The sequence below is a fragment of the Gastrolobium bilobum genome, unplaced genomic scaffold (genome assembly GCF_033153095.1).
Source record: "Gastrolobium bilobum isolate Gb01-03AN ecotype WA unplaced genomic scaffold, APGP_CSIRO_Gbil_v1 utg16407, whole genome shotgun sequence".
Lineage (NCBI taxonomy): Eukaryota > Viridiplantae > Streptophyta > Magnoliopsida > Fabales > Fabaceae > Gastrolobium > Gastrolobium bilobum.
The window spans coordinates 109,640-135,519 of record NW_026895530.1 but is presented as its reverse complement, the minus strand read 5'-3'; the positions used below and the strand labels follow the sequence as shown (position 1 = coordinate 135,519).

Sequence of the window (25,880 nt, the reverse complement as noted above, 5' to 3'; positions counted from 1 at the left end):
CGCACCATCGAGCCGACCATCAATCCTATGTTCATTCACATCCAGTTTATAGGCAGACCCAGGAGAAAACAATAACATATAATCCAACCATCTTGGCAGAAACGCGTACGACTCATCCCAATCTCCAAATACCCTCACAATTGCCTTCTGCTTTGATTTCCAGGCTTTTCGGTATGATATATGAAATCCTAGACTTGATGCAATCCTCTCCTGTATTAACCCAATTTTAACTCTAGGCTCTTCACGTATCATTTTTGCGGTTTGACAAACAACGTATTAGGGTTACACTCATAATATTAATCTAAATATTTACCAGATGGTTGACTTACTGATGATCAATTCACAAATGAAACTAGAGTTAAGTTGTTTGTGATCCTGTGAAAGTGTTTGAGATACACACGTATGGATGTTGTTCCACACGCCTATTATCCATTCATAACCGTCTTTTTTCATATATGCTCGCATCCTCCACAGACAACCATCATTGTGATTTTGACAAATCATTATCAGCCTTTGCGTATCACTTTTTAGTACGACAGTTGTGCGATTTTTTGCCATACAATACTGTTTGATGGCCATTTGTACATCCTGCTTGCTTTCAAATTACTGGTCCTTATAAAGCTCTTGACCCATTTGCCAATTTGGTACTTGTGCCCCTTGCATGTCATCACACTCTTGATCGGAGTGTGCCCAGTTAATGTGCGTGTAATGTGGTATTTCTGACCAAAATGGAACATTATCCACTGCTTTTTAACACACATTTCGAATGTCGTTAAGTACATAAAAATATAATTAAACTGAAACAGTAAACTATCTTAAAACTCAAATGGTAAACTACCTAACCTGCAGCAGGTGGTGGGTCATGTGCACCAATAATACCCGGTGATGGAATCGGTTGAACCAAAGCAGTGAACGTTTCCAACTCGAAATCACCATCAACGCATGTATCCGACGAGTCACTGTCAGGGACTAGACCTTCATCAACCTCCTCCTCGGAACTATCAGTACGCCCCGATGGATCATCTACTTCATTGGCATGAATCACATATAAAGGTTGTGTTATTGGGGGAGATGATGGTGGGGGTGACACATTCATATCTTCCGCATCTACTTCCGGCTCTTTGTTAATGTCTATGGAGTGACTGGTAGGGATGAAACATTGAGTGCTTGCCTCTCCACCGTTGTTTAGTTTCACATATAACTCGATGTATGAGGACTCTCCATGCTGTCGAAATGCATCAACTACTAGTGACACATCTTCATCCTCAACCACCTCCACAGCAACCCATTACACGGGGTTACCAGAAGCACATCTAACAATCAGTCGAGACAAGGATTGACCTCGTTGTAATCTCAACTTCTTGTATATTATTTTCTTGAGCTCATTATATTTGCAACGCGGACTCATGCGGAAGATCTTCGTATCTCCTTCAAACACTTGACCATTCGGTCCAAAATATCTTCTCCCATTGTAATATAGAAGGCATATTACATCATTGTTATTCTCACTCATTATGTATTGAAAATATAATTCACACACAGAAATGGAAAAATTTCTTTTAAAAATGAACGATAGAATGAATGACTGATCGAGGAAGGTGGACTTAAATTTATAACACTGAGTTCGCTTTATGGCCCAACGACCTGTTGCTGTCGGCAAGTAGTTCGCTGACCAAGGCAGCGGACTTCGAGGGAACAGCCACGTGGCACCTAGGTCGCCTTGGCCCCCAACGAACTTGATAGGGTTCAAACACGTGCCACCTAGGTCGCTTGCGTAGGCAGCGAACTCAAAATACTTTGCAGGCTTTTTATCAAACAAGTTCGCGGCTGACACAAGCGAACTTAAGAACCAGCAGCTGACTGACACATCATCATGCCTAGTTCGCTACTACTTCCAGCGAACTAGCCCGCGTGGCAGTTTGGGGAAAAAGTTCAGGTGCGTGACATTTAGGTAAATAAGAGTGAGAACAGTGGCACAATGGTCACTGTTCCGATATACGTGTGAGTTTTTAATCTTAACAAATGGTTTAGTAATATTCATCACACCTTCATTATTATCAATATACAAAGAGTTATTAGGATTGGTTTAATGATTAAGGGTTTACAAATTTAAATAGATTATATTAAATTATGTGTTTAATTTTCACTTATATATATATTTTTTAAAAAACTGACTTGTTAAGTCATCAGTGGTGTTGAACATTAAGTCTTGTTAGCTTAGTTTAGAATCTTTAGATATATAAAGACTCATATTATTATTGTATAATTTTTATTATTGATTTTTATCTTATATAAGATATACTGCAATTTTTTTAAAGTTATTTTAAAATTTTATTTAACTTAAATATGTTAATTGAAAAATATATTTGACAGGACCAAATATAAAATTATTAGTATTATATAATTATAATATAAAGTTATATATATATATATATATATATATAAGGTAGGATCCTTTGACACCGGTCAAATTTGAATTTTGACACCTCGTCTGAGAGCCTTTAGATCAAAAAAGATCAACGGTGTCACATGCTTACAAATAAGAGTCGTTGATCTTTTTTGATCTAACAGCTCTCAGATGAGGTGTCACACTTCAAATTTGACACCGGTGTCAAAGGATCATATATAGAGGTAGGATCCTTTGACACCGGTGTCAAATTTGAAGTTTGACACCTTATCTGAGAGCCGTTAGATCAAAAAAGATAAATGACTCTGATTTGTATGCATGTGCCATCATTGATCTTTTTTGATCTAACGGCTCTCAGATGAGGTGTCAAACTTCAAATTTGACACCAGTATCAAAGGATCCTACCTCTATATATATATATATATACACGTGGAACTAATATCACGCTTAAAATGCAATAGCTTTGTAAGGCTCGAGACAATATGTAGCAGAGAAATGAATGCTGTAACTGCTCGAGACAATAAACGTAGCAGAAAAATGAATGCTTAAAATATTAATAATCAAATGCAAAACTCTCACTGAAATATATATATTTTCCCCCCACACCTTTTGCTGCTTTTTTTTAGGGTTTTATTAACATCTTTATGGATTGTGATGTAACATTACCCGATAATGGGAAAAAGAGAGAGTGCATTAATATAGAAAGTGAAACACTAAACAGCTAGCTAGTGTCAGCCACATCTTCAATAATCATTACTAAGTCGCCATATCGTCTCGCAAATTGTAACTTTAATGATGACGACTCTTGGTATATTTTCAAGGGATATATTTTTCTTATGTTGTAAGAAAAGAATTATCTTATGTTGTAGAAATAAAAGTATAAGTGGGACCCACATGTAAGAGGAGAGAAAAAAAAAAAGTGGTGGGACCTAACCCTTTTTGTGTGTGTGTAGGAAAGATATTTATCTCATGTAAAATGAGATAAACATAACCCTATTTTCAAAGGGTAATTGTAGTCTCACGGGGTATCAAAATTTTGTTGTATCCTGCACACTTAATTTAAAGTGAGGTTCAGTAAAAAAAAATAAAAAATAAAAAAATAACACAAGTATCGATGTATGAATATAAAATAAAAAAAATTTCTATTACATAAGGTTAACATTGCCCATTTTCAAATGTCTCTTCATTTTCTCGATTTACTGCAACGTAGGTGTTTTTTTTTTGGGTTTTGATTTTTCATTATAATTGTTTTTTTTATGTTGTGATTTAATTAGTGGAGAGTTTCATATTTATTAAAAAAATAATAATAAAATTTATATCTGAATTGAAGGATCACAACATGAAAAAACACTTCTCATGTTATTGAGAAGTGTTTTTCCCATTTTTTATATGAATTTTATAATTTTCATTAAGAATTGAAATATTTTTACACATCCTTTAATTTTTGTGTTGACGTAGGTCATATATATAAATTTTTTTAATATATGGGTCTGACATACTTTTGGTCTCTATAATATAAAATTTCAATTCTTATGGAATTTGAGAATTATAAAATCTTTTTTATATTTCTTAATAATTTATCTTGTTAGATTTTGTTGTTGGTTAAAAAAAAAGGTGAGTAACGGAATGGTTTTATGTTTGGGAGAATGGAACGTTATGTTGCAAGAAGAAGTATTTTACTTCCAACAGACACAGTCAAGTGTGGATCCCACATAAGAGAAAAATAAAAAAAAACATGCGACGCTACTTTTGAAGGGAGAGCGGGAAAACAAATTCTTCCAACAACATGATTCTTGATTTTCTCTGTTTGTTTTTGTTACACATATTTATGTTTCTGTGACTGAACAAAATCTTAGTAATTCTTTTTCGGTAAAACTAAAAAAATTAGAAAATTATTATTACGACATTTTTTCCGGTAAAGGAAAAAAAATATTTAATGACGAACCAAATAGTAAATTCCTGAGCCATTTAGTGCCTGTTTGGATTCTCTTTTTTTTTAAGCTAGAAGCTCTTTATAAGCATAAGCTAGGCCAAACAGGTTTTGGGAAAAACTTTTATAACGAAAAACTCTTTTTTTAATAATGAAGAAAAAAGCTGAAAACTAAAAACTTTTATAATGAAGAAAAGAGCTTTTTTTTAAGCTCTTATCTGTTTTTCTTGAATTGTGTGTTTTTTTAAATGAAGAGTGATAAAGATAGAGAGAGATAATTTTCTTGAAATATGTGTTTTTAAATAATTTTTAAGCTAAAGTTTTTATGTAATTTCCAAACAGCTTTTAGCTTCTTTTTTTAAGCTCTTTTTTTAGCTTTAACTTATAAATAACTTCTAACTTAAAAATAAAAGGATCCAAATAGACTCTTATTCTTTTATTCTGCATATATGTATTTTTATTAATGTTCGAAGGCATAACATAGGTATATCATATTCTCGAGAATGAAAAATCGATTCCTGAACTGAACGTACATTTTTTTTATTTTCTTTTTCTTTTCTTTTTACGAGGAATGTTATATTTACGACCTATTTTTATTTACCATCTTTTATAACCATAATCTTAACCGTTGATTTTCGTCAATCAACGATTATTATTTTCGTAAATTAAATTTATTAATTAATTATTAATTCACAATAAACAATAATCGTTGATAGACGGAAATCAACGGTTAAGATTATGATTGTAAAATATTGTAAACAAAAATAAGTTGTAAGTATAACCTTCCTCTTCTTTTATTATTATTATTTTTTTTTTGAAAAGTTCAAATACATCTTAATAGTTGTTTTTGAATCACTTGGGGATGTTTGGTACCTGACAAAAAATTTTTTACAGAAAAAATAATTTTGTCGGAATGTGGTGAGAAATATTTTTCCCGGATAAGTTACAAAATTGTGCATGATTGACCAAAATTTGTCCTGAAAATATTTAATTAAGTTTATTGAGATGATGTTTGGTTGATTGTGAAATAGTAGTTGAAATGTGAAGTTATTTTTATAAAAGGGTTTAAATTTTCTTATGTTGTAAGATTGTAGGAGAGAAAAAAAGTAAAAAGAAGTTAAATGTAGGTCCCATATTTTATATTAAAAAAGAAAAAAATTAATTAGCACAAAAAATAAATTTGTGTAGAAAAATGATGTAATCTATGTGGCGTATTATTTCCCTTTATAAAATAATCCCATCTTTACAGTAGTAGGAGCTTGCTGTCATTTCATGAAGTACATTTGCACATACAAATAGTACACAAAAAAACCAGACTTAATTTGGTTCACATTATTTCGGTTACTTTTTTCCTTCCCCTAGCAAAAACCTATACCACCTAATTCATACACTTTCAAAATTGGTAGGCGTGCAACAATTTACACATAACACAAAATCGGGCAAATATTTTATCCGAAAAAGTTTTGTATTTTTTATTACCAAACATGACATTCTAATTCTCCCAAAGAATTCAAAAAAAAAAAAAAATTGGCTACTAAACGCGGTTTTTTCATCTTTTTGCCTCTTATTAATTAATTAATAACTATTTTGCTCCTGATTCGAAATTATCTACCAATCTGTCTTTCTTTAATCGACTACCTTGCATTTTTAGTCGATTAAATGATCAAAACAGACAAAAATGGTTGTTGGGAGATTTAATAGACTAAATCTCCTTATTTAATCGACTAAATCTCTCGATAGACAACAAAAGAAAACAAGTTAATATGATTTTTTAATCGATTAAGTAGAGAGATTTAGTCGATTAAATCTCCCAACAACCATTTAGTCGATTAAAAATTCAAGTTAGTCGATTAAAGAGGGGCAGATTGGTAGATAGTTTCGAATCAGTGGCAAAGTGATTATTAATTAATTAATGAGGGGCAAAATGGTCAAATAGCCTACTAAACGCCCACATCCTTGTAATTTTCTTATTATTTACCTTTTATATTTTTTCTATTGAAGTCTCTTCTTAATTGTGTTAGGATTTTTAATTGACATGTTTATTTTATTCTTCTTTTAAAAATACATTTAAGCTATTTTGTTCATAAATTTTGTTTAATACTGAAAATATTTTATATAATAAAAAGGGAGATTATATTTACTTTTTTTTCTTATTATATTTTACTATTAAATTTTAACTGTTAATTTTGTGTAATTTAACGGTTATAATTTATTGAGAATTAATAATTACTTAATAAATGTGACTCAATAAATTATAACCGTTATATTAACAAAAATTTACTATTAAAATTTAGTATTAAAAAATAATAATAAATATAATCTCTCCTAAAATAAAATCCTTACAAAGCTTGTAAATTTTTTTATATAAGAAAGATAAAATAGATATATTTATTACAAAATCTAATATCGTTCTGAAGCAACTTTGTTAGAAAAAAGTAGCATGAAGAAAAAAATGTGTTTTTTTAAATGATATATTTTCTGTCATTTTATTCTCACAATTTCATATCTTTAGTTTTTTTTGATCTACTCTTTCTTTCTTTATGTATTTCTTTCTCGTATGACATAATTTTACCTTCTTTAAAATGACACATATTTATTCCTTTAAAACGACACACGTTTCTTCCAATTATAAATGATAAAATAAAAAGAATAAAGTAAGTGAATAAAGGCAAACGACAAGGGTATTTCAACTTTTCCTTTTTCATTTTTTTCTTTCTTTTTGTGTCTATTTAAGTTCTACACCAGAAAGAAGCTGAGAAACACATTCAGCTATGGGTGTTCCTTCGTTTTATAGATGGTTGATTGAAAAATATCCAAGGGCGGTAGAAAACGTGGATATAGCAATTTCAAACCCAGATTTCGTTGGGTTTGATAACTTGTATCTTGACATGAATGGAATCATCCACCCATGTTTTCACCCTGAGGATCTCAACGTTCGTTACTCTCTCTCTCTTGCTTACAGTTTTAATGCTTCCTTCTATATATATAAACTTCTTAAATTCGTGTATACTAACCACTAAATTTTTTATGTCATTCAGAGTTCACAGCCAACAACGTTCGAAGATGTGTTCAGGAACATCTTTGACTACATTGATAGGCTAGTTAGCATTGTTAGGCCTCGAAAGCTATTGTACTTAGCTATTGGTGAGACAAGAAAACCTTCAATAACTCATCATTAAACCATTTCATAGTGATATACTTTTTATTTTTTGAGCTATGGCTATTGTTTGTTAATTTTAAAGTATAGTTCAACTAAGGAGGCTCTGTGTTTCTCATGCATAGATGGAGTAGCCCCACGGGCTAAAATGAACCAACAAAGAACAAGACGTTTCCGAACAGCAAAGGACAATGATATACGTGTGAGTTTTTAATCATAACCAATGTCTTAGTAATATTCATCGTGTCTTCATCATCATCACTATATAAGGCTTAGTTTTTGTGTTTTTTTTCTTTTGGATTTATAGGAAGCTGAGGAAGAGAGGCTTCGGAAACATTATGAAATGGAAGGCAAACAAGTTCTTCCAAAACAAGAATCTGAAGTGTCTGATTCTAATATCATAACACCAGGCACTGAGTTCATGCATAAACTCTCAGAGGCCCTTAAAAGCTATATCTCTTTAAGGATAACCTGTGATTCATTATGGAGGGATATTATGGTTCGAATACATAATCTTGTTTTTGGAAAATAATACGCTTTATTCACTCTGTTATTAATATGCTAGTTGATTTTTTATTATTGTCATTTTGTAACAAATTAAATGTTTCCTTCTTTACTTTGATAATTTGAACGTAGGTAATTCTATCTGATGCTAATGTTCCTGGAGAAGGGGAACACAAGATTATCTCATACATACGCAAACAGCGTAGTTTTCCTGAATATGATCCAAACACAAGCCACTGCTTATATGGCTTGGTACAAAAACAGTAGTTAAAAGATTTTTTTTTTTTTTTTTTTGATAGAGTGCTTATTTCTTATGATTTCCATATGTTGAAGCTTAATCTTTTGATTTTGAAATGTAGGATGCTGATCTTATAATGCTTGGAATGGCAACACATGAGCCTTATTTTTCAATATTGAGAGAGGTGGTTTTGACAAGATTCCTATCAATAAATTCTTAGCTTTGATTACATATGTTGTATTGTCACAATTAATTTCTTACTTTGAGTACAGGATGTCCTTAATCAGGAGCAGAAGCCACAAATTGCTGCTAAGCCTTTCCAAGTATAATAAATGTTTTACATTCTACAACTTTGCTGTTGTTATAATGACTTAATGAGTCTAATGGTTGTAACTGTCTGCAGTTTTTGCATATTTGGTTGTTGAGGGAATATCTAGAGATAGACATGAAGATAGAAGATCCTCCCAAAAATTTCAACATTGATTTTGAGAGGATAATTGATGATTTCATCTTCATGTGCTTTTTTGCTGGAAATGATTTTCTGCCCCACATGCCATCTTTGGATATTCACGAGGTTTCTATAGATATTTTTTTGTTAGATATGGTGAATATAAAATAATAAATACTTGGTCAGCGAACTTTCATTAATTTGGCTTTAATCTTGTCAGAGAGCTATTGATTTATTGATTACTGTTTACAAGAAACAATTCCCTAAACTTGGAGGATATCTAGTGGATATCAGCAGGGTAACATTATTACTGTCTCATTCCTTTTACATGTTTTTCTTTTTCCCTCTTAAATTCCATTAATTTGAAATATATTTTATGAGTACACATTTGTAGCTAATTTTTGAGAGCAGGTTGGAGAGAAGAAAGCAGCTTTTGTTAAGTTATCAAGAGTTGAAAAGTTTATACTTATGGTTGGTACATATGAAGAGAAAATCTTTAAGAAAAGATCTGAAATAAGAGAGCGGAAATTGAGAAGGCTTCTTAGGAATTATGAGGATGCTGTAAGTTGAAATATATTTGAATAATGGACATAAGCATTCACATTTTACAGTTTAAGTTGGACTCATTTGATTCTATTATTCCTATCCAGAAGCAGGAAGAACAGAATTCAGTTTGTTACTCTGATCTTGACAATCAAAGTAGTTCTGATTCTGCTCTTCTCATCAAGAAGGCCATGAATTCCGAAAAATCACCTGGTTTCTTGGTTACTAATGTTCCAGTTGCATCTGCTGAAGTAAGTTGTGGATGCTTTGTCAGTCAAGAATTTAATTTGTCTTCATTTATATATTTTTTTTTGTCATATTGATGATAATTTATCCCAGCATTTATAAATGGAGTTTAATTTTGAATTGTTGACTATCTTTTTGCTCATCATTACTAGATATTGCGTAACACAAAGGAGTTAAAAGAGGAACTAAACAAATGCATTAGAGATAAATGTGATTTGTTTAAGAGTGGAGACTTCCAATCTGACAAGGTATCTATCTTTTACCAAAAGGCCTTTTTAATTCTTTCTTAGTTGATTTTTTGTTTGACTTAGTTCTCTTATCAATGGATATAAAGCATGCTTATTATATAATTCAATGATGCTTTGTGAGTGCTGTTACCATTCGTTTCAGATAAAATTGGGAACTCCTGGTTACAAAGAAAGGTATTATAAAGAGAAGTTTTCCGTGGAAGGCCCCACTAACCTTGAGTGCAAAAGGAAAGAAATAGTATGTGGTTCCCCAAAACTTTTGCCAATGATTTGATATTGGGTTTTGTTCTTTTTACTCCTATGTTAGGTAGCTGTGCCTTTTTTTAAATAACATTCAATAGTGGTGATTATACATTGCTATTTAATTGTAGGTCCAGAAGTACACTGAGGGGTTGTTGTGGGTTCTTCAATACTATTTTTCAGGAGTTGCTTCGTGGACATGGTAAGCCAATATGGTTAAAACATGTAACTTGATTTCTTATGTTTGTTATGCTTTTATGTATGGAAAATGAGAACTAAATACTTCAAAATATAGGTTTTATCCTTACCACTATGGTCCATTTGCTTCGGACATAAAGGGCATGGGTCAGGTGAGATTAAATTTTGAGAAAGGTGTCCCATTCTTACCTTTTGATCAACTCTTAAGTGTTCTACCCCCAAGGAGGTAATTTATGTTTCCTATCTTACATACCATTAGATACCTTGAAATTGAATTTTTTTAAAGATTTCCTTTACCATGATAAAATTATCTGGTTTTGTTCCAATGCAGTGCTCATGCACTTCCAAATGCTTATGCACAGTTGATGCTGGATGACCACTCCAGAATATTAGATTTCTACCCTCTTGGTAAGCTGATTTTGAAGTTTTTTTTTTTCTTCCTATTTTGAATTTGTTTTCTAGTTCTTATTTTTATTCTCTTTTTGGTTTTGTAGATTTTGAAGTTGACAAAGAAGGAAAGCGCTTCTCTTGGCAGGTTATCTCACTCAAGCCCCTTCTAATAATCATCATGATTTTTGTTATTCATGCAGTCCATTATATACTAACGGAAACTAATGCTGTGTTTCATAAGGGTATTTGTAAACTCCCATGGATAGATGAAAGAAGGCTTTTGGCTGAAACCAGAGAACTCAAGAAGGAATTATCTGTATGAATCACTTATTTTTCTTAGTATACCACAGCACACATATATTTTGAAAACTTAAATTGTCAATGTTTTGCGAATGTACTTTAAAATTCAAGTATTGTTTTTCAGGAAAATGAAGCAACTAGAAATTCAATCAAAGTTGATAGCTTGTTTGTGAGAAGCACTAGCAAATTGGCAGTGAAAATTTCTTCCCTTTCTCTACAGCCCAACCCATCTTTCAAGTTAGATACGAGCATAAGGTTGGTCAATGGTTATGGATTGTTGAAGTTAATAATGCTTGTATCCTGTCTCATTCTCTTTATGCTTTTCCTGCTTCTACTATTATAGCCAGCAACAATCTTGTAGTCTCTATATAGTGTTAGAAATAATGTATGATTTAGTGTTTTGATTGTTATTTATTCTTAATTTCTCATACTCTTAGCAGTGATGGCATTGGGGGTACCATAAGTCTTTGCCATGAGTATGTGGAGGAGCCTTGCTCAGGGATGGATATTCATGACAACATTCAAGAAGATCGTGTCTTGTATGCTATAAAAAATTATGGTTTTCATTTTTATAATTAGCATTCAGCTTTAGAAAATTTTGTATTGTTTTGATATCGTTTTATGTTGCAGATGCGTCCATTATGAGCTGCCTGTACATAGTAATCGTATTCCTGGTTTACTTTCAGGTTTAAACCTTCCAACAAAGGTAAAATCTAGTTATGTTAAATCTCTTTAGCATCGTTCCATTTTTCTATCATGGATTACACAAAAGAATAATAGTTACTCAAGGAGAACCTTGATGTTGAAAAATGTCTTTTGTGGCTTGAAAATCATTCCAAATGCATTTTCTACAGACGATCTTTGAAGATGACATAATGGAAACAGAACTCTGGCATGAAGTTCAGAATCAAAGTCATTTTGATAGGTATGGCAATTTTGCTCTTCCTTCCTTTTACTTTGTTACATATAATTCTGTAATTGACCAACTTGAAAATTCAGGATGCGGATTCATGACAAGTGGAGGAATGCAAACAGTGATAGCAGAACTTCAAAGTTTCCCTCTAATGAAACTATTCAACATACAAGAAGCTTCTCATCAAATGTTTCTCCTGAAGTCCTTCACAAAGGTGTTGGTGTTGGTTGGAGTTCAGGTAGAGGGAAGCCAAGCAATGATTTCAACATGAAAAGGATTGATACCATGGAAAATGAGAAAATATCATCATTGTCTCCTTTTCATAAACAACCTATGGATGCAGGATCTTATAATGTCAATGCAATGAGAGACACAAGATCACAGAACTTTATGGATAACTTTAGGCAATTAAGAATATCAGAGTCTAATCATATGTCTAGGCCTAATGGAAGATCTCAGTTTCAATCATATAACAATGGTTCTTATCATCAAGGTTCACAATCTGAAACTATGCCTTTTGGTAGGGGAAGAGGTAGACTTCAGCAGGGTTCTAATAATGTAAATTCATGGAGGACTGTTTCTACTAACAATTCATTGAGGCCTCAATGGAGTGGTGCCCAAGTGAAGGATCAAAATCGTTGTTAGGGGTGTTTTTTTGTGTTGTTTTGAAAAATGTTAAAAAGGGGCTCTGCAGGGAATGAGGTCAACTTTTATTGTGCTTTTATGCTTGTTTCATTTTGTCTTATGCTAGCATTTTGAAATGTCCTCAAAATGAGTTGTGTTCCCATTATCTTTTGTTGCTTCATAGGAGAGAAATGTTAGGTGCTGTCTTTAACTTTTTTGTTTTATTTTTTTGGGTAAGACGAGTACATGTCTTTAATCACTTGAATAATTAGCTATTTGTTATTAACACTGCTATATGACATGAGTGAATAACTTGAGATTGATAGAGACTGAAGCGGATTAGTTTATAGGAGTTAATAGATTACCCTTTTTAAGGGCATGTACTTCTTGAAATTGATTGAAGCTAAGCAACTTTGTACTTCAAAATCATGATTTTTTCCTCTAATTCAAGATTTGTAACAAACTCTAATCAGAAGATTATATGCTTAGATAATAATAGTGAGTATATGAGAAAACACTTGACTGCTTAAAATATGTTGCAATAATTTAATTTTTATTGTTGTTAGATCTTATTTTAGTCACATTGTATGTTCCAGTATGGTTATTGTTTGGCTTAAAATAATATATAAAAATATAATATTTTTTTGGGGAAAAGTTCATCAACGCTCATGTGGTTTGTTTCAAAATCAATTATGCCTCTTGTGATTTTTTATTTTTTACAAAGTACAGGCGATATGTGATACAAAAAAAATCACAGGAGAATAGATGATTCTGAAACAAACCACATGGGTATTGGTGAACTTTTTTTTTTTTAGTAAATTCAAGGTGTTTACACCCTGTAGGATGAAACTAATCCCTTCGTGGTTTGGAGCGAGAAGATTTTCATGACCTCAAAGTGCTTCTCGTAGGAATCAAACTTATGACTTTATTAGCCACCAGAGGCCGACCTTTAAGCTATACTCCGCTTACCATCAATTTTCATGGCCTCAAAGTGCTTCTCGTAAGAATCAAACTCATGACTTTATCAGCCACCGGAGGCCGACCTTTAAGCTATACTCTGCTTACCATCTGAGCTACACCTTGGGTTAAGATAGTAATTTTTAATTCATAGTATATAACAAAAAGATATGAGTTTTTAGGAAAACTATCATGATATATCTATTCATCTCTTTTTACAAAATTAAATAGGTTGATTGTGAAAATCCAAACAATTTTATAAATAATAAAATTGACTTGCATAAGAAGTTGGAGCTTTCCAACTAAGAGAGAAAAGAGTGAGCTAACCTTAAAAAAAAATAGATTTTACACAAATATCGGAATAAGGATGGTAGGAGAAATTTTTTTCTAACAATATAAAAAGTCTTTTTCTCTAACAAAATTCAGGAATCAATTATTTATCAAGAAAAAGGAATTTGGACATGTACGACGGGTCAAAATAATTTAAATTGCTAATAATTGGTTTTATTCATTCAGAACAAACACGTACCAACATTTAATAATTTTTAACATCAACACAAGCCAACCTTAATAATTGGTTTTAATATTAATATATGATGCGCATTTCAACTCGAACCGTCTTTATTTTTTAATTAACAAAATACGGAAAAAATATGACATTATTATTTTACAGAATAATGTTTCTGCAATTACTGCAGATAAGTTATCTGCATTTATTCTCAAAACAACGTCGTTTTGAAATTGAAAAATTAAATAATTATAATTATAAAGACTATAATAACTCTGAAATAAATTAAAATTACAAAAAATACTATGATTTCCGTCCCAAAATAATGTCGTATTAGGCTTATTGCAGATAAGTTATCCGCAGTAACTGTAGAAAAAATGGTATCCTCCCGCCGACAGTCGAAGACTAATCCTTTCGAGGTGTAAGATCACAGTAAGTGGATAAACCTCTTCTAACAAAGCCTTCTCTATACACACAGCCAAGAATCAAATCCCTGTCATCATGTTTAAGGAATTCAACTATCTATCAACTGTGTCGGACTTTGTTGATAGCTTGCTCTCTATTTCTATGGCTGCCATAGACTTTTTTTTTGTTTTTTTGATAACAGACTCCTCTTTTCGTCATAGTATATGTGTGTTTATGAAAAATATTATGAGAATTTTCACTTGTTGGCAGTTGTACTTGAAAACTAATTATACTATTTTTTCTTACGACAACTTGTCAAATTTTCTTATGACAGTTGATGAAAAAATAAAAAACAGACGGGAGTGTTTATATTTTATTATTTTTTATTAAAAAATCAACACAATAATTTTAATTGAATTTATTAATCAATATACTTTGTAATCAAATAATAAAAATAAATAAAAATCATAAAATTTGTTTTTAAATAAAATTTTGTATTTAACAATCTCCAATAAAAAAATAATTTGGTTGAATTTTAGTAGGTGGTGGCTTATGTAACAAAATGTAGGAGAAGTTTGAAAGACTATTATACATGTGATTCGCGCGGAACCTTAACCGAATACAAGCGGTTTAAGTAAGAGGCAAACTTCGGTGTATTAATTGTTTTTTCCTTATAATAAAATGAGAATTCAAGAAATAAATATAAAATAATAAAAATATATTTATTTTTTAAAGCACGATTTTTTTAGTTAAAATTAATATATTTTATTTAATATTTGTTTTTTAAAGCACAATTTTTTTAGTTAAAATTAATATATTTTATTTTAAATTTAAATTAATAAAAAAATTATTACTTTTTTCATCATTTATATTGTCTATCTCTTTCTTTCACCTAAACTAATACTTTCTAAGTCATTTAAAACGACAAATATTATTTATCGAAAAAAAAATTACAAAATAATATAATAGAAAAAAATGTTTGTCATTTTAAATGATATAAAATTATGTCATTTAAAGGGAGAGATACACATAAAATAAAATTTTTTATTTAAAATTTAAATTAAAAAAATAATAAAATTTTGTTGTTTCTTTTTTTTTAGGGAAATAAATAGTAATTATTTAATTTGTGAATTATTGTATAAGTGCTTCTTCCCTCCACATCTATATCCGAACCAAATTCCCTCCTTCTTCACCTCTCTCTTTCTCTCTTCTCTTTCCCTCGTTTTCTGCTCTCTTTCTCTCTCCCGCTTTTTTATTTTCTCACTTCCCAAACACCCAGATCTCCTCCTTTTCCCTCTCATTTCCTCTTCCGATTCTTCCAATTCCTCTTTTCCAATCAATCTCGAACCCTCAACCCCTCTCGATCCCGCTCCGACCTTCGATCTCCGACCGTTGGATGTCGGGCACGCGAGCTTCCCCCGCCGCCGCCGCCGCGTCGGCTAACCCGCCGGAGCAGATCATGCAGTCGATGAAACGGCAACTCCCGTTCTCGTCCATGAAACCGCCCTTCGTAGCTGCCGGAGATTATCATCGCTTCGCCACCGACCACCGCCGAAATGTTGACCAAGAGGCCGAAGCAATCGTCGTTAAGACTCCCGTCAGTATTTCCTAATTTTATTTTATTTTATTTATTTTTTTAGATATTTTTATTTATTTATTTATTTTTTATTTTGGTTGCTGCTGAGTTTTATTGAGTTTTGAGAGTGGGTTTTTAGTTCAGTGCTCGATGATTATGTAGAAAATTAGAGATCTGTTCAATTTAAGGCTTTAATCAGTTGCTGATTTATTAATTTGTTGAAATTAGTCGCTGAATTAGTTTTGGAGGTAACACTAGAGGTAAATTATAACTCGGGTTTTAGTAAACAAGTCCTTTTGTTCAAATTTAGTGCATAGAAAAATTGAAAATATATGGAGGAACTAGTGGCTGATTATTATATTATTATTTTTTTGGTTATCTTTTAGTTGAATAATTTGTACTCAACCTAATATCGGCCTTGGAGCTTTTGCCAAATGCATATGTTCCTAAATATTTGACCAGAAATGAGTCACTCCATGCATATGTTCCTCAGCTAGGAATTCTGAGTGAAGCAATGTTGCATTTCCTTCGGATGCCTTTCATACTATCTGATGGAAGCAGTTGTATAAATTTGTGCATGTGCCTAGCGCTTCTGTCTTTGGGGCTCCGAGAAAAGTGTTTTCAATTGAGGGTTTCAAATTGAGTGATCACAAATTAACAATATATTAGAAAAATGATCATGTTCAAAGTTGAATTGTGCATAGTTTTGTGATGGATTGACCTACCAATTCTTTTAAATGTTGTGGAATGCTGCCTTTTCGTCTTGTTCTTTTCAAAGGTCTATTGGTATCTTTACAATTATTGAGTTATGCTTGTGTCGTCAATTGCCATTTATGGATATTGTAAGTAAATATTACTTTTCAATTACCTTTTTCAATGATGTGAAGCTATATATAGATTGTCCATTATGGTATGAGTCAATTATGAAAACGTAATTCTTACAATTTGAACTTCTTCTGTGTATTATCTTTTCTATTGATAGCAACTATTATATTTGTACAATTCAGCAATTGAAGCGGAAGAGTGAAACAGTTGATTTTGAAGCTGATTCTGGTGATAGGATGATTCCTGGATCCACTGAAGCAGCTAATAGTCCTTTCCAGACACCTGTATCAGGAAAGATGGGGAAGGGAGGCAAATCCTCTAGGCTGACAAAATGTAACAGATCTGGAACTCAAACCCCAGGCTCAAATATTGGTGAATATTATCTTCCAAACTTTGTATAGTAGGCTTCTATGTTTATGGTTTTGATAAATATTGGAGAAAATTTAGGTTAACCAAAACTTTGGTTGCCAACTAGATCGCTGTCAATTAATATTCACCATCTTTCCTTTACCTGTCAAATTTGGCATGCAAATTTTTTTGATATTTTTTCTATAAATATGGCAGGTTCTCCTTCAGGCAATAACCTCACTCCTGCTGGTCCATGTCGTTATGACAGCTCTTTAGGTATTACAGCATTGCTCAGTCTTCGTTAGATCATTGTTGATCATTAGGGTTTTATTGTTATTTCAACTCTTTGTAGGGTAAATTACACCCTTGTAGTTTCATCCTTTTTCAAATAACCTCCACTTTTTTTTGGTGTCACTTAACCTCCCTCAACTTTGGTTTAAGTTGATTCTATAAAGAAAAAAACTTTGGCTTAAGTTGAAAACATTAATTTTTCAATTAACTTTTAACTTCATTTATTATTTATTATTTTATTTTACGCATCACCTCCTGTACTTTAACTTCTTCTCAACATGCCACCCTAAAGTTACTGTTTATTTTACACATTACCCCCTGAAAGAATAAAATTTAGGTGGGTAGGTTGAGAAAATGTTAAATTGCCTTTAAAGTTAACTGAGAAGTTAACATTTTCAAGTTAAACCAAAGTTTGGGAGGGGGGTTAAGTGACAAAAAAAGTTAAATGGGTTTATTTGAAAAATGGTTGAACTAGTGGGTGGTAAAGTGTAATTTAACCTCTTTATATGTTATACTGATGAAATAAAGTCTCTTTATACATTCTTTTAATTATCCTATATATCTTTTCTCTCTCTCTCCTTTTTTTTTTTTTTTTTTTTTTAAAAAGGTCTGTTGACAAAGAAGTTCATCAATTTGATCAAACAAGCAGAGGATGGTATTCTTGATCTGAATAAAGCTGCTGACACACTAGAGGTTAATATATTTTCTTCTGGTCTAATGATTCCATGCTTTAAAGTTGGATTACTTAATGATGCTTTTGTATCTACAGGTGCAAAAGAGGAGGATATACGATATAACAAATGTTCTTGAAGGGATTGGCCTTATAGAAAAGAAGCTAAAGAACAGAATTCAATGGAAGTAGGAATGCTTTCTATGCCTCTGTCATTGTTGTCATATTTGTTATCCAAATTGTTGAAACTTTTTTACCAACTCCTTTGATGATTGGTCAGGGGACTGGATGTTTCCAGGCCAGGGGAGGCTGATGATAGTTTTGCTAACTTACAGGTTAGGAATGATTCGATTTTCTGCTTAGAATTCACACGGAGATAGTTTTCTTTGGAAGATATAAACACTGAGATAGATTCAGTTTATGATTATAGTCAAGAACTTTCCTTTTCTATGTTAAGTGAGGCAGCTTATGAAACAGATTTTTTATTGTTTTGGCTGAAATAAATGTGTGGTCATCCTGACTTGAATTTCAGTAATCATGTAATTTGCTTTGCAATGGGTATAGGGATTGCATTCAGGTTTATATAATTTATTGCATATACAAGACTTCAAAGGAAATATTAATTCCCGAAATTTGTTGCCATTTGATTTATTTATGTTTCTCATCTGCAGGCAGAAGTTGAAAATCTTACAATGGAGGAGCGCCGGTTAGATGAACAAATAAGGTTTGGGTGCCATGCCTTTGCTGATTCTTCTTTACTGATTAATTGCATTGTTTGTGTTTATCTATTAATTGATTCAATTTTTCTAATTATTGCAGGGAGATGCAAGAAAAACTACGGAATCTTAGTGAAGACGAAAACAATGAGAAGTAATATTTGTGTTACCTTTATCCATATTTTGGTCATTTTGCCACATTTTTATGTTCATAACTTTATTTGATGTGTTTTTCTTGAATCTATTTCCACCTTCATAGGTTGCTTTTTGTCACTGAGGAAGATATAAAGAACTTGCCTTGCTTCCAGGTTAGTGTCTTTATCTATGCATTTTAATAAATATTTTTATATGGTGAGTCTATGTTTTCTTTGCATCTTATAATATAATATTGTGGATTGTAACTGATCTTTTTTTTTTTTTTAAATGCCAGAATGAAACCTTAATAGCAATTAAAGCTCCACATGGCACCACTTTGGAGGTCCCTGATCCTGATGAGGTATTTTGAGAGGGTGTGTAGAGTTACTTAGAAGTTACTAATATCAAATGCATCTTTCTCAATGGAAATTCCCCATGTTCTGTTAGGCTGTTGATTATCCCCAGAGGAGATACAGGATAGTCCTGAGAAGCACAATGGGCCCAATAGATGTTTACCTTGTTAGGTATGCTTACCTTTTTTGGTGGTTCGAAAATCGTTTACCTCAAGGATCACTTTGTTATTGCAATAGCATGGTCTGATGACAATGCCAGATGAAGAAATGATGCTTGACAATTGCAACATGTAATAAAATTGACACTCCTGATCTCCCTTTTCTCTCTGTCATTCTAGTCAATTTGAAGAAAAGTTTGAGGAGATTAATGGTGTTGATGTTGCACCCAAATTTCCACCCAGTCCAGAACTTAACAAGCATCAATCAGCAGTAGCCCCAGAGGATACAGGAAAGGACATAGAGGTGCACGGACAAGATGGTCATGGGCCTAGTTCAGATTTTACTTCCTCTCAGGACTTTGTAAGTGGGATCATGAAGATTGTTCCTTCAGATGTTGCTGTAAGTATCACCTCAGTCTGTGAGATTTTAGTTTTATGGATTTGCAAAGAACAATTGAGACGAGAATACATATATTATTACAAATTGTGAGGAAAGAGTGTATCTTATCATGGCAACAAAGTTTCAAAAGTTGTAGGATGTTATTTTTCAAAATTGTATGCAAATATTGCGTGTTTTCTTTATATTTTTTTGGGTACAAATTATTGCATCTTTCATTGTTGGAGGCATGAAGTTGTTAATATTGATTCTGATTTAAGAAATGAAAGCAAAAGTCTTGGAGCTCATTTGAAGTTTTTTCCCCCCTCTCTTTGCAGTGTAATGCTGATTACTGGCTTTTATCAGATGCCGATGTTAGCATAACTGACATGTGGAGAACAGAACGTATCCTCTCTGGACACCTTAGCCTCCATTTCATTTCGCATGATACACACACACACATGCTCACACACCATCCCGTGGGGGTATGGAAGTTCCATGTTTTTTAAAAATAGAAGAACAAGAAATCTGAGCTTTGTGATGTTTTGAAATTTCCTTGGTGCTTTTACAGCTGGTGTTGAATGGAATGAACTGGATACACTTCAAGAAGATTATTGTATGACTCATGAGCACACTACAACACCAATTCATCCTTCAAACGCAGGTGAGGTGTCTGCTGCATCTAAGCCTGCTGGAGGTTGAAGCTTCTAAAGGATATATTGCGAATTCATAGGGAAAGTAGTGTTCCTTTCCCACTAAGAACCTATGACATCCAGCCATCTCCCTCTTGTATCCTCTCAGTCCCCGAGGTTGGATTGAAGGCTCCATGAAGATGCTTTCTCAATGTTTCTACAGGAAGCTCGTCCGAGGAACTGAGGGGCCAGTCATTGGCACATTGTACAGTTAATATTACATAATCCAAGCGACCTTGTTCAAGAAAAAAATATTGCGGCTTTGCTTAACCCATCTTTGTATATTGTAAGCCTTGGCTTTCTAAAGCACTTAGCTCGTTGTCTATGTTTGGCAAGGAATAAAAATACGCTTCGGAATGCAAATTGTAATAGAATTATGCTGAGTCTCAGGCTGTGTTATCACTTATCGCAATCCGTTCATTTGAATGGTTCCAATGTGCGCAATCCCTAATATTGTTGGTGAAATGATAAGTTTCATCCAAGATCCTAGGGTCATCTTGTTACCTTGTTTCTATCTGTTCCGCTTTCTTGATATTCCAATATTACTGAAAATAAACAGTAATTCACTATTGAACAGTAGCAATTCTAGTATGGAGCGGAAATGGAAATTATAGCAAGATTAGTGACGGACATTCGTTGGATATAGATTGTTTATTATTGTGCATAATTTTCATTATTGTTCAGAATAAAAAGAGGATGTACATGCCCATTAGTGTAAAAGACAAATGTTCATCTGCCAACGGAATTGAAAATATTAGAAGAAGCATATTACAATAAAGCCTTGTTTGGTATTGGAAGGTACCACTACAAGCTACTTATCTTTATCAGCTTTCTTTCCAATCCAACCTGCCACAATTGGGGTAAGAGCTACTGTGGGAGGAAACCTAATTGGAGATGCAGCTTTATGCGCAGCATATGCCAAAGCAAAGGTACCAACTTTTTCGCCGGTCGCATCAGCTGAGATTCCTACCTGAAGATAATAAACATTAGGTTTTAGATCAGTTTGTTTTAGATTAGATTGCAATCTACACTAGGCTTTGTTTAAGCGTTGCACCTTCTGTAGCAAAGCTTGGACATCAATTCCGGCGCCAATTAGTACATAACAAAGAGTGAAAGAGATTAATGACAGAGTAATGGAGGTGGCCAGGTATGCTCCTCCATATTTTGCTAGCAATTCCTTGGCTTGATCACCCTTTGATTTCTGTTGTTCAGAATTACCATTTTCTTCCTCCTTTGAGCTGAAAATCTGCAAAAGACCACAATTTTCATTTAGATAAATCACTCCTCGTTAAAATTAGCAAAGGTAGGAAGAGGACAATGTTGTATGCAGCCTTATATAATTATAAAGAGGCTATTTACAGGATTTGAACCTTGAACACAATTTTAATTTTAGATAGAGTAAAAAAAATGTACTGATTACCTACTAACTATTCCTTGAAGATAAAAAAAACCCATCATTTGCTCCCCCGAAATTGGGGGGAAAAGGAGGCTAAAGGAAGAAATGGAAAGAAAACCTACAATTCAGGGATAAACACATAAGCAGATGACTTCAAAAATAAAACTTTGATCAAGTGGCACATCTTTTGTAGTAAAGGCAACAAGGAAGCAACCCGAATTCTTTTTTACAAGCAAAACTAGTCATTTTTCCCTCACTGGTTCGACAGAATTTTTTCAAGGTTTCTATTTTCTTTCCCTAAAAATTTCAGCAACCAAAATAGTAATATCCTGGGATACCCTTCGAGCATACTTTTGACTTTCTCTAAGTCTAAGCTCAATCCAAATTTAAGCCAAGTAAAAGTGGTAGCTTACTAGCAATTACACATAAACAGGAAACCACCCAAAAAATAAGAACCCTTTGATTAATAAAATTGGAAAATTTTATCAACCACATACTCCTAGATAAGCCAAAGTAGATGAGAGAAAGAAATGGGCACCTTCCATAGACCAGCTTCAAGGCCATACTTCTTTGTAACTTCCTCAGCTGAAGATGGTTGTGAAGGGCTTTTGATTTCCTCTGTTTTCTCTCTAAGAGCTCTAACTCTGAAACCCTTTACATGGGATTTGTGTGAGTGAAATGAAGCATGATTGCAAAATCTATTAGTCTCCTTGCTCAGTAAAGAAGCACAAGAAGGTGGTGATGGGAGTAGCAGAAATGTTGTCATTGTTTTTTACTGTCTTGTACCTAATACTCAAAGCATATGTTCTTTGATGATCAAAATTGTAAACAGAAAAAGATAGAAAATCTAAGAGACACACAAAGTTTTCTGTGCGCTCACTTGAGCCAACAAAGAAATAAGATATTATACGATACTAACGGGACAAAATATCAGGTTTATAATTAGTTTCGTTGTTCACACCCCACTCACATGTAACAATGGGAAAGTCCTCTTGGTCCATTGCAATGGGCTCACAAAATAAGCCCAATAATGAGATGCAGCCAAGGCTTGTGCCTTGAAATTTATTGTCATGGGAAGGGACATATAGCAATACCAGCACAACCAGCACAACAATTACTTCATTTTCTTATATTATTTTTTGTATATCAACAATTTTTATTATATAGACATTGGTTCTTTCTTCTTAGTCCATTCGCTTTGTCAGATGTATAGAACCAACGGGAAAATCAATTCTTGTACCATATTATGCATAATGTACAACTATACATGCTAGTTACACATCGAGAGAAAAGATAATTTGATCTTAGATTTATATTTTCACAATAAAGGTTTTTATTTATTTATTTATTTTTGTGGCTAAGGCATTGTATTTTTTTTTTTTTTAGTTTCCTTAAGGTATTCTCCGGCCGACCGTCGAAGACTAATCCTTTTGAGGCATAGAGATCACCGAAATGGATTTTATCTCTACCAATAAAGTATTTTTCATACACATAACCAGATACTACATTTTTAACTGAAGTTATCTTACAAATTTATTTACACCCTTCTTTATAAATTTATTTGTAATGACTTCACAGTAAAAATATTTACCATTCAACCAAACACACAACAACAATTTACTAATTTTCTCTCAATTTCATTTTTTTTTTCATTTTATATCCCGTACCGATTTAATTTTTGTTTAAACGTTAAAGTGATCATACTGTTGCTTTCTTAATTATATTGAGTGTGTAATGATAGTTTATACAATAAAAGAAGTAAAAAAGTATTAATATCTTAGCCCAATATTGAAGCGTTTTCCACCAAATAATTAAAGTGTGATTGATTCTTACTACCTACATGTTTAATTAATTTAAAATTTCAAGGACACGTTTTTTGCATAAATTGATTTGGGTAGACTGCACATATCTAGACGTTCTCTATGCATGGGGGTCCTATATAAGACTTGGCCTTATTTTAGTGTATTATACTCATAATACATTGAAAAATCTAAAAAATAAAAGGACTGAAGAGGAAGAAGGGCACATCGATTAGTGCCTATGATGGAATCCAGTTGATTTAGATAAGACTGCCATTTGTGTCACAGCAAATAAACACATGACTCAGGTTAGCAAATTACATCTACACCATTTGGACCATCACGCCACATCTTCTTCCGAAGAACTTAAGCCATATATGCAATGTATTAATATATGGCGAAAAGAATTCTGATGATACAAGAGAATTCTTTCTTTTACTATAAATACAAGATGTGGTGGATCTCACTATTTATTAAAAAAAAACTGTGGCACACAGTTCGATGTTTTATTAATAGAAGAAAAAATTCTTCAGTAATATGAAAAAAAAGAATCCTTAATATATATAATAGCGGACCCAAATGGTTGCAGATGTCTGCACTTACAGACACAAACTTGAGTGGAAAATTTTTTTTACATGAAATGTGTGATTCAAGTCAAGTAAAATAAAAAATAAAAAAAATAGAAAGATTGAAAGAAAAAAAGGTAAATATATGCCCAACCCAACCAACCCCTACACTTAAAAACTTAAAAGCTTAAATCCTACCATGTTGCTTTGTCTTTCTCTCTCTTTTTTACATAAATTTTATTAGCTCCAAATCTTAATAGACATCAACGATTCCTGAAATTCAATCTTTATCAAGTGGATGAGAATCGTATGGGATTTTTGACTTTTTTGTGAAACAAAAGTGGTTAACTTTGGATCAAATAAACATCAACAAAGGTGAGTTTTTGATCGATTAACCCTTATAATTATACTATATTTTATAAATATCTTTTTGTGGTGTTTATTTTTTTTAAATTATCATTATTGATTATTTTCTTAAAACTTTGGTTGATTCACCAAAGCTTTACTTTTGAAGTGGAAGCAAAAATTAGATCATGATCACGATCTTTAAAAAAATAAAAATCGGGGGCAACGCCCCCAAACCCCCACCCTAAATGTATAGACATAAAGAAAATTTTCTGGATCTAAAGTCAACAGCTCATGAGCTTAATATATTTTTAAGGGATTGCTTTATGTCTTATTTAAACCGATATGCCTTTAATTTACCTTTCTTTGTCTTACATCAAGTTTTAGACCTCATGTAATTTTATAACTAAGCAAACTATATAGTGACTAATGTGTCACACGGCCTTCTCAGCTGCTTTTATTGTTATGCATAATAATTATTTTTTTTAATTTTACCCCTTTAATTTTTTTTAAAAACAAAAAACTGATATCTTCTTATTGCTGTAAAAATTATTATAGGTTCCTCTATGTGCGTGTTCTGAAATCTGAGAGGCTGAAGGCTATAGAGGCCCTGAGGCCCAGCCCAACATCACTCAGCTAGTCTGTTTGTACTGTTAGTGAGTTAGTCTGTTAGTTAGGCTGTTAGTACTGAATGGTTGAGATCATTCAGTTATTAATGTATGGCTGTGATTTATCTAGGCTAAGAGTATATATGCTAGAGTTACACACCTATATGTAAGTTAACTTTCATTTTCAATAATAGATTACAATTTTCCCTTTTCTTCTTCTCTCAAATCTGATACCTCACATGGTATCAGAGCTAGATCTGATCCATGGAGCCAAATCGTGCTGTGCAAAACTCTGTCCATACATTCTCCAATCCAGTCTCCTTTAAGCTAGATGAAGACAATTTCCTGCCATGGAAACAACAAGCATTAGCTACAATCAAAGGTTATGATTTGATCAAGTTCATAACTCAAGAAGTTCAAGATTCAGTACCTGTTGCAAGAACCTCTGCTGAAGAAGGTGCAGAAAGTGTTGGCAATGGTGCACCTCATGCTACACAGGTCACAAATACGCAGACAGCTGCTGTCACTGCTCAACAAGATCAGTTGATCCTTTCTTGGTTACTATCGTCCATGTCTGAGTCAATCTACATGCGTGTAGTTGGTTGTTCCAGCTCTTTCCAAGTTTGGCAGAAACTTGAAGAATTTTTCATGTCTCAAACGAGAGCAAAGATTAAGCAACTGAAAGTGCAGTTAAAGAACATAAAGAAGGAAGGTGATGTGTCAAAGTACCTTCTCACAATCAAGAAAACAGTGGACTCTTTGGCAGCATG

At 32.7% G+C, this 25,880-nt stretch overlaps 3 protein-coding genes across 5 annotated transcripts; 2 read left to right on the top strand and 1 right to left on the bottom strand.

Moving 5' to 3' along the window:
• Positions 1 to 7,099: 7,099 nt before the first annotated feature.
• On the top strand, positions 7,100 to 12,556 carry LOC133315443 (5'-3' exoribonuclease 3-like). 3 transcript variants are annotated; one of them, XM_061517083.1, is made up of 23 exons: positions 7,100 to 7,270; positions 7,376 to 7,481; positions 7,620 to 7,696; positions 7,802 to 7,993; positions 8,131 to 8,250; positions 8,358 to 8,420; positions 8,509 to 8,559; positions 8,640 to 8,810; positions 8,905 to 8,982; positions 9,096 to 9,245; positions 9,335 to 9,478; positions 9,626 to 9,721; positions 9,864 to 9,959; positions 10,093 to 10,163; positions 10,257 to 10,385; positions 10,491 to 10,567; positions 10,654 to 10,694; positions 10,791 to 10,865; positions 10,974 to 11,104; positions 11,290 to 11,388; positions 11,480 to 11,555; positions 11,704 to 11,774; positions 11,849 to 12,556. In XM_061517083.1, exons 1-23 carry the CDS (start codon positions 7,109 to 7,111, stop codon positions 12,405 to 12,407), a joined length of 2,835 nt encoding a protein of 944 aa, XP_061373067.1. In that variant the 5' UTR covers positions 7,100 to 7,108; the 3' UTR covers positions 12,408 to 12,556. The 3 variants fall into 3 exon arrangements, with proteins under 3 accessions (XP_061373067.1, XP_061373059.1, XP_061373063.1); XM_061517075.1 differs by having other exon boundaries at positions 11,287 to 11,388; XM_061517079.1 differs by lacking the exon at positions 7,100 to 7,270 and having other exon boundaries at positions 7,454 to 7,481; positions 7,620 to 7,694; positions 11,287 to 11,388.
• Positions 12,557 to 15,437: 2,881 nt separating this feature from the next.
• On the top strand, positions 15,438 to 20,780 carry LOC133315461 (transcription factor E2FB-like). Its single transcript, XM_061517090.1, has 14 exons — positions 15,438 to 15,853; positions 16,840 to 17,029; positions 17,222 to 17,281; positions 17,904 to 17,989; positions 18,066 to 18,154; positions 18,247 to 18,301; positions 18,638 to 18,690; positions 18,786 to 18,836; positions 18,942 to 18,990; positions 19,113 to 19,178; positions 19,265 to 19,341; positions 19,509 to 19,728; positions 20,043 to 20,109; positions 20,276 to 20,780. Exons 1-14 carry the CDS (start codon positions 15,653 to 15,655, stop codon positions 20,404 to 20,406), a joined length of 1,395 nt encoding a protein of 464 aa, XP_061373074.1. The 5' UTR covers positions 15,438 to 15,652; the 3' UTR covers positions 20,407 to 20,780.
• A 252-nt stretch (positions 20,781 to 21,032) lies between these two features.
• On the bottom strand, positions 21,033 to 22,697 carry LOC133315489 (uncharacterized). The gene is made up of 3 exons (XM_061517123.1): positions 22,331 to 22,697; positions 21,451 to 21,642; positions 21,033 to 21,366 (listed from the first exon to the last, which is right to left on the bottom strand). The coding sequence occupies exons 1-3, from the start codon at positions 22,556 to 22,558 to the stop codon at positions 21,208 to 21,210; spliced, it is 579 nt and encodes a 192-aa protein (XP_061373107.1). The 5' UTR covers positions 22,559 to 22,697; the 3' UTR covers positions 21,033 to 21,207.
• Positions 22,698 to 25,880: the final 3,183 nt, after the last annotated feature.